The 14,108-nt window shown below is 39.1% G+C and overlaps 1 protein-coding gene across 1 annotated transcript in view; it reads right to left on the reverse strand.

Moving 5' to 3' along the window:
• Positions 1 to 12,243: 12,243 nt before the first annotated feature.
• Positions 12,244 to 14,108, reverse strand: part of fbxw8 (F-box and WD repeat domain containing 8) — a 135,616-nt gene continuing 133,751 nt past the window's right edge. Inside the window, exon 10 of the mRNA XM_048611708.1 lies at positions 12,244 to 14,097. Within this exon, the coding sequence (XP_048467665.1) occupies positions 13,956 to 14,097 (142 nt within the window). The 3' untranslated portion in view covers positions 12,244 to 13,955. The remainder of the gene's footprint in view (positions 14,098 to 14,108) is intronic.

A 14,108-nucleotide genomic window follows, 5' to 3' on the forward strand; every position in this document is an offset into this window, starting at 1 on the left:
CGCTTAAAGACATCCTAAAGTCACGAAGGTGCTACATAAATGCAAGTTATTTATTTTGCTATCCTAACAATTGTTCCAGGGCCAACTACAATTTGAACTGGCCCTCGGAATTGCTTTCTTTTTGCAAAGAGTATTAATCCACTTGCCACCTAATATTTAAAGAATTTAAATTATACTAGCACTTTTTACGTTAGCTGGAATTAAAACAGTTCCTTGCTGTTCTGTTTAATAGGGAAACAATTTATTTTTCTTTGTTACAGTGTGTTCAGCAATGCAAAAAATGTCACCAAGGAGCTGTGGAGTGAAAAAATTAAGTCGATACATTTTCTAACTGATATTGGCTTAAGAATAAGGATGTGAAATTTAAGGCAATGTCACACCAAAAACCATTTTAGGTCAGTCAACATAGGGCTAATAGGTGAACAGGATGAATAGTGAAATTTTGGATGAGTTGAAGTTTATGAAAGTTGCAAGGTGGGATGCAAACAAGGTTTAGCATTGAAATAGATTATTCCTGAGATAAGGAAAAACACAGAGGGTGACGTGGCAAGTGAGTTGAGATGGGTTGTAACACAATTACTGTTTGGAGAAATGCAATTATACTTTTAGTCTACTTGCTGGCTCGCTGTAGTCATATGATTGCTACTTCTGCTGTACATGTCTTGTGCGCAGTTTGCAGGAGTTTTAAACCCAAATCACTTGAAATATCGTGTCAGAGTGGTGTACCTGGTGATATGTCGTTTTCAGAGCTGTACGAGAGCCAGTAATGAAAGAGCAAATTAATTTAAAAAAGGACAAAAATGTGCAACTTTGAATTAGTGGGTGAGTCAAAATGGCAGTGTGTGTTCCACTCCCTGCAGTCAGAGGAATTAGATTTTTTTTTCCCTTGGTGCAAAACTATGAAAATGCAACAGAATTAATTTATAAACCTCAGCATAAAGAATTGCAACCCTCCTACGGGGAAGACCGTTATAAGCTGTAGCCTACGTTTCATTAAACAGAAAAGGCAGACTGCAGAGATTTTGCAAGCCTCTAACTCTATATTAATGTTATTTATGAATAGTGTTTTATCAACATCAGAGCTCAAGGAGAGAGGGAATAGTCACCATTGTGTGACTGTACTGATATGTCAGTTGAGTCCTGCGAGTTTGGCTGACTGAGAGATTATCTCGTCAGAGATAAAAGCCCCTGTAGTGAGAGGATGTCTGCTGAGGAAGGAGAAATTTACTCAAGAAAGCTATTGACATGTATAGAAGCTCGAAGATGTCTGATCATCAGCTAGAGACTATAAATGAGAGAACATATGAGATTTTGTGTAAGGTTGAGAGACATACCAGGCTGAATAAGAACAATAGATCAGGCAGAAGAAAGGAATATTTGGAGAAGAGTGAGAAGAAAGATGAAGGCCTGGGGACAGGATGTAAATATTATGGAGGACAGCACCTAAAAAAAAGTGTGCTCAGTGTGGGAAAAATAATGTTTTAAGTGCAAAAGGCTAAATCCCTTAGCATGCAAGTGCTGAGCTAGACTGAAGTAAATCAGCATAATAAAGATGGCTGTTGGGGAATTGTAAGCAGGTGATTCTGGTGAATGATACATTGTATAACAGGTTTGCATGATGTCTAGAAATGATGCATGGTTTTTGACTGTTAGAATAATGGTTTCAGTTGGAGAACATTGAATGATTGTAAAAAGTCACTTTTGCTTCATGCAAACCATGACCTCCATGGATGTGTTTGAAGTTGCTCCAGATGGGTAGTGGTGGAGGGTTGCTTTTCAGATTGGAGGCCTGTGACCAGTAGTGTGCTGGGTCCACTGCTTTTTGTCATTTATATAAATAATTTGGATGTGAGCGTAGTTCAAGTTAGTAAGTTTACAGATGACACGAAAATTAGAGGGGTAGTGGACAGCGATGAAGGTTACCTCAGAGTAGAATGGGACCTTGATCAGTTGGGCCAGTGGGCCAAGCAGTGGCAGATGGAGTTTAATTCAGATAGATGTGAGGTGCTGCATTTTGGAAAGGCAAATCAGGGCAGGACTTAGACACTTAATGGTAAGGTCCTGGGAAGTGTGGCAGAACAAAGAGACCTTGGATTGCAGGTTCATCGTTCCTTGAAAGTGGAGTCACAGGTAGATAGGATAGTGAAAGGGACATTTGATATGCTTGCCTTTATTGGTCAGTGCATTGAGTATAGGAGTTGGGAGGTCATGTTGTGGTTGTACAGGACATTGGTTAGGTCACTTTTGGAATACAGCGTGCTCTTCTGGTCTCCCTGATATAGGAAGGATGTTAACTTGGAAGGGTTCAGAAAAGATTTACAAAGATGTTGTCAGGTTTGGAGGGTTTGAGCTAGAGGGAGAGGCTGAATAGATTGGGACTACTTTTCCTGGAGCCTTGGAGGCTGACGGGTGACCTTATAGAGGTTTATAAAATCATGAGAGCTTGGATAGGGTGAATAGACAAGGTCTTTTTCCTGGGGTGGGTGAGTCCAAAACTAGAGGGCATAGGTTTAAGGTGAGGAGGGAACTATTTAAAAGGGATCTAAGGGGCAACTTTTTCACACAGAAGGTTATATACGTATGAGCTGCCAGAGGAAGTGGTCATGGCTGATACAATTACAACATATACCCATCTGGATGGGTATATGAATAGGAAGGATTTGAAGGGGTATGGCCAATCCTGACAAAGTGTTTTGGTCCGAAATGTTGACTCTCCTATTGTGCTGTCTAACCTGCTGTGTTTGTCCAGCTCCACATTTATTGATTCTGTTGTCATTTGGAGTTATATTTACACTGTTGCTTTGGTGCAACTATGGGGAGGATTGCTGGCCTCATCTCCGCAAGGGTGTGTGTTCAGCAATTTTGCTCAGACAGCTGTTGACTGTTTTTTTCAATCAGGACCAGTTGTATGGGTCTTGGCATGACAACTCCTCCCTGTCTCCTGCCAAGGTGGACCCCTGTATATGAATAATACAGGGACAGACAGCGACCACACTCTCAAAAGATGGCAACTCTCTCCTTGCAGAGAAGTAACAAAGAATTGGAAGCTAGTTAGCTATTCCCACTTGCATTTGCCTGTTAAGCTGCTGCCTCTAACCAGTGACTGAGATACAAAACAATTAATGTGCCAACTGCACTGTCTGTATTAAAGAACTGAAAGGACTTAGAAAGAAGATGATGCAAGCTCAGAAGGGCTTTGAAGAAGCAAAAAGACACCTCATTGAATCTTGTGGACTGATGCTATTAAACTGTGTTCATCTAATATTTTTTCTCCACCCGTAACAATTTTTGTTTGTCTTTTCAGCATTGGAGATCAAAGTGCAAACATTTAACACAAGAGAAGTTTGCACTTGTAACAAATTGGGACCTGTGTTGAGCAGTTCTCACTACAATTGTACAGAGTGAATATGAGCAACAATATATTAAATCACAACTACAGATATCTATATACACAGAGAAAAATTGTCTTCCTTCACCTGCAGATTAAGAAGTGATCTCACCACCTGCATGAAGTACAGAACAACCATCAGTCCCAGAGGTCCATTGTTCCCCAGTAATGGAAAGGGATCAGCAACAAGTCACCATGACAACAGCATTCACCACAGGAATGACACACCGGAGAAGGAACATCACCCTAGGGTTAAGCAGAAACCAAGTGAACTGCCAACGATGATGCACACGTACCATTGGGAGACCCGCCTAATTTATAGACGATATATGCAATGCGTGTACAGAGTCTGACAAGTGGAACTGACTAGAGTTAACTCATAACTCTGTTAATGAATAATAATTTTCATTTCTGATCACGCATATTGGGTAACTTAGATAATCTTTAGTGTCATTGGGAAAGATGGTTACTGATGAAGCAGAGTCTGGACTACCTTTAGCTAAGCAAATAAAACTAAAATTTCAGGGGCTGAGGGGAAACACCTCTGAGTGATAGTTGGAACTGCAGTGGGTCCCTTTAATATTGTGCAGCCACCCCCTTGTGCTGGGAAACCTCCAGCTCTTCGTACCCTTCAGACTGCTGCAAGGAGACTGCCTCCATGAAGGTAGTGGCCTTTCCATGTTTTAGGGAGGTGGGGGCTCGCTCTACTGGCAGCAAAATTCTGGCTGCCCTTTAAAATAGGTCTCTTGGCATTTAATCATTCAAATTGTGCTGGCTTCTGTGGAGCTGATCACCTCACATTCCCACATTCCTGGCAGCGGGAATGGGGAGCAGTCCCATTGTAGCTTCCTGTTACTTTACAGGTTGCCATGGCTCTGTTCCCACCATTCGGGTAAATTTCTGCCCAGAAAGTGGACAGCTTCCTTAACCATGTATACTAAGGGTTGACTCAAGCAATCAATTACTGATATCAATTAGGCCCATTCTCATAAGCAACGTCTTTATGTTTAATGACACTAGAGCAAACATCCGACAACATTGAGTAAGAACCATTTTTAAAGATGGCTATATATTCTATAAGCTGGTCGATCAGCTCTTAGCCATTGTGCAGTTTATCCGAGACGATGTGTTCTTAGTGCCTGGTCATTAATCCTGAATGATCCATCCATTATCTTCGAGACACACAGGATTTATTCACAGCTCCAGGGTACCATCTCTGTAGCTGTCTCCATAACCTTTGAAGCTCCATTGGATGGAATTGGCTTCACAGGTGTAAATTAGAAGCTGCAGGAAGTCAGTGTCCTTTGCTTAGCAAAAGTGGCTTTTCAAGAAGTCCAAAATCTGAATAGCTGATGAAATTACAATTTTATATTTGACATTGTTCATCTTCATGACACCCCTTAATGTTTTGCATTGATTTAAAAACTTTAAAAATCTGCAGAAATAAAACATCACAAAGATTGCCACTTGAGTTTTGTGTGTTGGTTTAATGTCAAGGCATTGTGTGACCTTGGGAGCTAACACCCTATAGACATCTACCCAATCTACCTTTTGTTTTGTCATTCACAGAATGTGGGTACTGCTCGCTGGGCCGCCATTTATTGCCTAGTAGTAATTGCTGTTCAGAAAAAAAGCAAAATACTGTGGATGCTGAAAATCTAAAATTAAAAAAAAATGCTGCATTTATGAAGAGTAGACTTGTGGACGCGAACCATTCAAGTAGTCTTTATCCTGGATGGTGTTGAACTTCTTGAGTGTTTTTGAGATGCATTCATCTAGGCACATGTAAAGTATTTTATCACGCTCCTGACTTTGTGAATGGTGGACAGGCTTTGAGAAGTTTGAGGTGAGTTACTCAGTGCAGAATTCCCAGCTTCTCAGGTATTTAACATGTTTATTTCAGACTTTCAACAACTGGAGTATTTTGCTTTTATCCCGGCTTCTGACCTGCCCTTGTCACAGTATTTATATGGCTGATACAGTTAAGATTCTGGTCAGTGGTAACTTGTAGAACGTTGATCATGGTTGGATTCTGTCTTGTTGAAGATGGTCGTTGCCTGGCAGTTGCATGGTGCAAATATTACTTGTTCTAATACTATGGCATTTGAACTCAGACCGCTTCAGTACATAAGGAGTCATAAATGATACTGAACACTCAGCAATCATCAGTGAACACCCTCAATTAAAACCTTCTGAATGTAGGGATTAATTAATAAAACAGCTGAAGGTAAACCTAGCACACTAACCTGAAGAATGCCTGCAGTGATGACCTCTGACTAAGGTGGTTAACCTCCAACTACCACCATTTTTATTTTGTTTGTACTAGGTACAACTCTAACCAGTGGAGTTTTCCCCGATTCCTATTGACTCAATTTTTGGGCTCCTTGATGTCACGCTCAGTCAAATACTGATTTGGTCTCAAGGGCAGTTATTCTTCCACACTTGGATTAATGCTGTAATGAGGTCAGGGTCTGTGGGGCTTGTGGAACCCAAACTAAGTGTTGGTGAACCAAATTTAAGGTTAAATCATAAATTTCAAAATTCTGTATATACATTGTAATGTTTCATTCTAACTAGTTACAGACCCAGAGACAACCCTGCTGCCAATATGAAATAGCACGTTAAGATGAATTTCAAAAAGTTGTTTTTAATTGGCAGATTAAAAATACAACCCAATTATTACGAATGCGAAGCAATAGTTAGTGGTCATTAATGTTGAGTCTTGCTTCTTATGATAAATACCTATCTGTGACTACATAACCTTCAGCATCACATTGGCAGAATATCAATATTTTTGTGTGGAGTCTGAGGTCTTTACTGGAATTTCCAATTTAATATTATTTTTGGTAAGGGAACTGCACCATAAAATGGTATTTAAATTTAATATGTGACATTGCCTTTCTCTTCTCACATGCCTTCTTTCATAATGATATATTTTACTGTAAATATACTGATGCTGTGCTTATTTCCTACCACTATGTGGTGCTTTGGTATTAGGCATGATATTACAAAGTGTATCAAATTACTGTCATCTAGTGGCTGGAACTAATTATTTCAGTCATGCCAAACTATCTTTCATTGTTATTTCGTATTTTTTTTCTGCAGTGAACAATGTTAAATGATGATTAAATACCAACCACTGCCAATATGTGGGTGGGTAGATAGCTGCCACCATCACCTTTTCTGATTAGGTCTACCAGGTCTAGAGTGGGAGAGGAACACCATCAGATAATTTAATGAGAAGAAGCTCTTAAAGAAGATGCAGTGGAATAACGTAGTTGAATAAAGGAGTGACATTTGCTATTTATTATTGACCAGACCAAACCCCCTCAAAATATATTAAGAAGATAGCCTAGACCCTAACATTTTCTTATTTTAAAGGTGTGTCAGGCGTTGCGTATCAGATGCAATTCACGCTTTATTCATACACTATAGTTAAAATACAACAAAAGAAACAAGAAATTGGAATAACTGACCTCTATTGGAAATCTTAACAGAATAACAGATTATTTAACTACTAAAAAGTAACTGTTCCAATGTAGTAACATCTCATAAACACACCTTTGGTAAAGGCAAATTCAGTAAAATAGATTTTCTCACATTCAATTCTCTAATCCAAGAGGAAAAACATTGAGAAAATTCAGAGAGAGTAGCAGGGAGATGTGTATTACAACTTCCAAACCCAGCTTCAAGATCCCAGCAACTGCTACAGAAAAACTAAAACTAAAACTAAAAATTCTGGTTCCATGGGAGTTTGACCTCACCCATTCAGGCTGCTTCTATTGTTCCAACTTTCTTTCTTAAAAAAAAAACAAGGCCTCATAAGCTGTTTACTTTATTGGCTATGGAGCAGATTGCCTGACAACTCTGTCACAACCTTTCCTGGTTTTTCTTTGCTAAGAGGTCAAAATACAACTCCTGAAGCCATAGTTTCATCACAAACAACCATCTCACTAACAACTTTTAAGACACTTGGATGAAGTCTGTTAGGACCCAGATACTTGTAAGCTCGCAATACCACGATTGCCTCAGTACCACTTCTCCGTTGATTGTGAATTTCCTGAGATGCTCATTGCCGGATTTTTAACTGCTATTTACATCATTTACAGTGACCAATGCAAAATACCTGTGCTATTCATCTGCCATTTCCTTATTTTCAATTATTAGTTCACCAGACTTACTTTCTACAGACTGAAGGCTCATTTTGTTAACTCTTGTCTGTCTCAAATATTTATGGAAACACTTAGTACCGATCTTTATATTTCTGGTCAAGCTTTTCTAATTTTTTTTGTCACTTTTTTGCTTTTGTTTTAATATTCTGTCCAATCTTCTAACCTGCTACCTGTCTTTGCACAATTATGTGGTTATGTAAGATACTGTCTTTAACCTTACTTTAGCCACAATGATAATTTTGTCCTTTGGAATTTTTCTTACTCTTTGGAATGTATCTCGTCTCTCTATTCTGAAATGTCTGCCACTGCATCTTTATTGACTTATCCTATGAGCTAATTTGTCAATTTACTTTAGCCAACTCTGCATTCATGTCCTCCTAATTTCCCTTTAATTTTAAAAATGAGCCCCCGGTGCACTTCCCTTTACATCAAACTGAAAGTAAATATCATTATATTATGGCTGCTACTATCTAGGGCACTTTCAGTTTGAGATGATCATATCTCGTTGTACAATACCTGGTCTAATATAGCTTGCTTTCTGGTTGACTCCAAATATTGTTCTCATCTAGGCTGCTTCTGCCCTTCTACATATAGACTGGAAAAATTAGATTGAAATCTCCCATGATTATCACTCTGCTTTTCTAACTAGCTCTCATTATTTCTTCGTTATGTTCCACCCTACTATGTGGTTACTGTTAGGGGACTCATACGCTCTCCTACAAGTGACTTCTTCCTTTTTTCATGTCTTAGCACTATCTAAACCGTTTCCATATTTGGGTTGCCTGAACTTAGCATATTTAGGGATAAGCCAATAAAACTGCTGAATGAGTCATACTGGTCTGACTCATTGTGCGTACTTTAAAATGGAGAACCAACATGACCAGTATGTTCATTTATAAGTGTTACTTTACCCCAGGAGAAGTTTCCTCATACACAGCCATCCTTCCAACTTTTCCTCACTTACTGTCCCTTCTAAATGTCTTGTACTCTTCAAGATTCAGGTCACAATCTATGTCATCCTGCAGACATATCTCTGAAATGGTTATGTAATTGTCCCACGGCGCTATCTAGGGGAATCTTTGATCTCATGAATTTTCTTCATGGTAGACAGCTGCCTTGATGAAGAAGGCATTTTCTTTTTTGGACTATATTTGATTTCTGAGCTCGACTATTTCTTCTTGACAATATCTGGATTTGTGAATGTACTACCTCTTAGAATTTATCGGTATTATTTCTAGACTTCTGCTTCACCCACATCTGAATAGCTTTGTCCAAAGTTACACCTTCCTTTTGACTCTAATAAATCTGCCAAATTTCATCAGCAATTTCAATGACAATTCTGTCTCATGAATACTAATTTCAAAGCTCCATAGACACAGTTCACATACATCTGCGGAGATCATTAATGAAATAATCTATAGAGTTCCCTGGATGCTGAACTCTTAAGTCATGGTCTTTCAAGGATTTTATTTGTTCTTACTGAGGTAATTGACAAAAGCTTGTGAAATTTCATCTAAGTATCTGTCTTTTTTAAAGTTTTGGTGCTAAAGAACCATCAGCTGTGGTTTCTGTCAAATACAAAGTGCATTTACTTGTTCAGCTTCTGATTTAACATCTAGCTTAGAAGCAATTCTGTATCTTTAAACACACCATGTCCAATTCTATACTGCCAAACCCCTTACTGACCATTGTCAACACTCTCCACTTTGCCTGCTACTAGTTTTAATTCTTGGGACCTAACTACTCCTCACACCAGCCCTGACACCTGCCTTCCCACTGCCACTCGCCTGAGCCTTTGAAACCTGATGCCCTCCCCTTCCTCACCCTTGACACATAAAAGCTGATACCCAGCAGCCCTCTGCGTCTTGACAGTACCTCCCTCCCACCATCAAACACGTTGTTGCCTAATGGCCTGACATCCGACACCCGATTCACTTAACTAATTGCCACTCTATTCATACTTACCTTACGTTCTTACCCTTTTACAACAGATGTCAAAGTGTTTGGTCCCTATGCCAGCAGATATTTAAATCTCAGAACACGGCATGAAAAGGGGACGTGGTTTTACTTCCTCCCACTATCCTGCATTATGGAGATCTGTATTGACTTCAGCAACGGTCCACATTTCTGAAGCAGCCAGATTGGAATTCCTGATTGTCATTGTCTGTCCTTGGAATATCGAAACATTATTATGGAGACCAATAAAAACTGAAAGAACTGCAGATGCTGTAAATCAGGAACAAAAACAAAGTTGCTGGAAAAGCTCAGCAGATCTGGCAGCATCTGTGAAGGAAAAAACAGAGTTAAAACAGAGTTAACGTTTCAGGTCCAGTGATCCTTCCTCGGGTCACCTACTGAGCTTTTCCAGCAACTTTGTTATGGAGCCCAAGATGCTTCCTCAAGATTCAGAGCTGTGTGCCTTTCCCCAGTCAAGTGATGCCATAAACGGTAAGTGCGAACACTGGGAAACTTGTATTTGCTACTGAAACTGCAAGATTAGATTACATATGGCATCATCAGATTGGGTGGAGCTTAGTGCTGTCTTCAGCATTAACCCTTTCTGAAGCATGACCTTGCAATATAGACAGGAAGTTGTCTAGCAACTATGCCGGTTTGCTTTAACCAAGCAACGCAAGTGAAAAATTCAGATATAATATTCGACACCTTTTAGGCTGGTATACACATGGAAGGTTGTGTTGAACAGAAATCTGCTATTACTGAACAAAGAGACCTCAGAGTGCAGGTTCATAGTTCGTTGAAAGTGAAGTCACAGGTAATAGGATAGTGAAGAAGGCATTTGGAATGCTTGCCTTTATTGGTCAGTGCACTGAGTAAAGGAGTTGGGAGGTCCTGTTGTGGCTGTACAGGACACTGGTTCAGCCACTTTTGGAATACTGCCTGCAATTCTGGTCTCCCTCCTCCAGGAAGGATGTTGTGAAACTTGAAAGGGTTCAGAAAAGATTTACGAGGATGTTGGCAGGGTTGGAGGGTTTGATCTACAGGGAGAGGCTGATTAGGCTGGGGCTATCTTCCCTGGAGTGTTGGAGGCTGAGGGGTGACCTGATAGAGGTTTATAAAATCATGAAGGGCATGGATAGGGTAAATAGGCAAGGTCTTTTGCCCGAGGTGGGGGAGTCCAAAACTAGAGGGCGTAGGTTTAAGGTGAGAGGGGAAAGATATATTTGGGACTTAAGGGCAACATTTTCATGCAGAGTGTAGTGCGTGTATGGAATGAGCTGCCAGAGGAAGTGGTAGAGGCTGTTACGATTACAACATTTAAAAGGCATCTGGATGGGTGTATGAATAGTAAGGGTTTAGAGGGATATGGGCCAAATACTGGCAAATGGGACTAGATTTTTATATAGGATATCTGGTTGGCACAGACGAGTTGGACCAAATAGTCTGTTTCCGTGCTGTGTATCTCTAAGACTCTATCCCACTTGACATAAAAGCTCATTACAGTATAGTGCATAGATCTCAGACAGAATGGAGTTATTTCACAGCTGTAATATGATCAAGGGATTTAAGTGATGTCATAAACAGTAAAAGTGAACCCTGGTATACTTGTATTTGCCATTTGAACTGCAAGATTAGATTACATATTAGATCACTTTGTATTTTCTTCATTTTATCTATTTGGTGTTCATTTTATGTTGAGGTCAGTTTTAACTACTTTTGCTAATCAGCACTCATTCTGATTTTCATTTTTCTAGGTTTTGATGTATGACAGCCTTATTGTGAATTAAGGTGCCTGGCATCACTGCTGCAGTATGACAAGAAATAGAAAATAATTACAATGTACAGCTGATTACTGATCTAGTTTGTGTTAACAAAGATTAGAGTTAATTCTGAAATTCGAATAAAAGTATTTAAATAAACAGTGAGAATTTTGCCTGTTTAACGAAGTTATTAACTAACTTGAATTAAGTAACTTTGAATTAAGAGTATGTTATATCAGGAAATTTCTGATATAAAGTACTACTTAGCTGTCCACCTACAATTATGGTTTATGTGAAATTGTCAGTAGAAATTAGCTTAAAGGGTTTCCTTTGAATGTTTACAACGTACATCCACAAAAAGAGTGGATTCATACATTCTAGAAGTCCATTCTCTATGAAAGTACAATGATGGCTTCCAGTTCTACAGAACATATGGTAACTCTTTTAAATTAGTAATAATATTTGAAGGCATATTTCCAGAACAATGGTAGTTTATCCCTCATTTTACACCTGGACTTGTTTCAAAGTGGCTTAAGCCTTTTTTTTAAAGCCACAAAACCAAAGGTTTTATAATTGCCCAATACAAATATTAGATTCTTCATGGTTTTAGTAATGAAGTAAAATGCAAACGTCTAACCTAATTTTATGTAAATCATGGAAAAATGCAGATGTTGCAATATTTAAATAAGGCTTAACCATAGTGCATTAGACGTCAATAAAATAATATTTAAGTCTTTCTTGATATCTAATATACAGAAAATATTTAATGCCAAATGTGTGTGCTTTTGACTTTACTTATCAAGTCTAATACCTGCTAATTCAGTAGTGTTTATGCAATTATTCTGAATCTGGATACATCTATACCAATGTGTGCAAATTATGTGACTCCATGTTGTTTAAAAGTATTATATTCTTACTGGAAAACACAATATTTGTACAAAATTTTACAATTCAAATTTATTAGTTCTATTATTTCTTTTAATTATAACAGTAATAACCCAAAGACAAGGATATCACTTGATGAAAGAGAATTTATGATTTACACTTTGTTCAAAAACACTATTGAATGCTAACAGCTGGGGAACTGAGGGGCTGATAATGCAATGTTGCATGTCCAGTCACCGCAGTAAGTGCAGAGGACAGCAGCCTTCCATGCTCTTAACAAGCAGAGAATGCAACAGTTCGAGCATAAACTATGAACATAACTTATTTTGCCTATGAAAGCTATATGAACTTGAGGCCTCACAATAGGCCATCACAACAATTTGAATTTAGAATGGTAGCTGAAGAGAAGGAAAAGCTTTTTTTTTATCAAAACAAATCCTTTCATCTCCTGCTCCTTTGGCTTTGCTTTCCTTATTCATGTACGAGGTATCTACTTGCTGCTAATAAAATATCACCCAATGTGGGGAGAAGCCTTGAAGTGGCTATTCGGGATTGCTTAAAGGCCCTAATTGGCCTAAGGGCAGGTGCACTGCCCTCAACCTATCCTGGAACGTGTAAAATACCAGTAGAGGACGGTAATGAGTATGATCTGCCCCATCACCTCTGCCATCTACTTGACTTAGTGTCCCAAGCCGTCTGCTCAGCTACCTGCCTGAGGGCAGTTCTGATCCACAGTGCTGCAAACTCCACCATGGGTAAAGGCAAGGAAGCAAGTCCCAATTTGATCTCTGCCAGAACTAGGGACTAACCCATGCTGCTGTCACTAATATGATCCAAATTCGTGGTCCAGTCAACTGAGCCAACCACTCTCCGCAAGAAGTCAGAGTTGCTATCACAACACGCATATTGTGGTTCAGAGCTATGAATTGAGATGGTAGAGGCTCCAAATTTCACTGCCTGTCATTGGTATATGTTAGAAGGTTGATAGTCAACTACACCTTGTTATCTCAGATTCTCCAGCATTGGCAGTTCCTACTATCTCTGATACTCAACTTGTTTAGTCGCATTATAAACATACCTTTCTTGGCCTTTCAGTCCTGAACGAGACTTGAACCCGAAATATCTGGCTCAGGCAGGGATGCTCCCCCTGCATCAAAGAAGCTCCATCCTCTAACCTGTATTCCAAAATGAATGACCACCTTCAGGACCGGAGATAGAACAGTGATTTAAGCAAACAGAAAAGCACCAGCCACAAATGGCAGCTTTATTGAATACTTAAAATAATATACTATTTGTGGAAAATAGTTTTATCTTCTGCTTTCTCTGCATTATCTATATACAATGGATCATCCTGTGAATTATGTAATTGGGTCGGTAGTCAAAGTGCCTGACTTCATTTTACCCTACAAATAATCAGTTTCTCTAATCCAAATTTCATCATGAGAAACAACGATCTCACAAAAGGGAAACCAAAAGAAAGAGAAACATTTAAAGGTGAAGACAGATCTCCCATTATGATTTAGGTGATAAATTGGAACAGCCACAGATGCATGGGTAAAAATGATCATTTATGTTATTTTCCTTGAAAGTTCAGTGGTAAGCCCTTGGGGGATTTCAGGACCAAGGGTTATTTCTGGTTCAATTGTCTCTCCAATGGCCTGGACGTCTCCTTTGCCTTTTCCTGAGAAGTATTATTTCCTTACATCTCAAAATGTAGGTCAATTACAAGCATACTTCCAGAATTACTGTATGACAGTAATGGAACCAATACATCCATGAGGTGACAGGTATTCACTTGATTTGGTCATAAGGCATCGAAAGTGCTATGTTGTAGCTGTAGCCAACATCTTCATCATAGGTGGAACGACAGATTGGTAAGACAGAAGCTGATTTATCGACTGAAAAGTCATAGACATAAATAATTCCTCGATGCCTGTAAAACAA

Source organism: Rhincodon typus, chromosome 24, assembly GCF_021869965.1.
Source record: "Rhincodon typus isolate 14 chromosome 24, sRhiTyp1.1, whole genome shotgun sequence".
In the NCBI taxonomy this organism is placed as follows: domain Eukaryota; kingdom Metazoa; phylum Chordata; class Chondrichthyes; order Orectolobiformes; family Rhincodontidae; genus Rhincodon; species Rhincodon typus.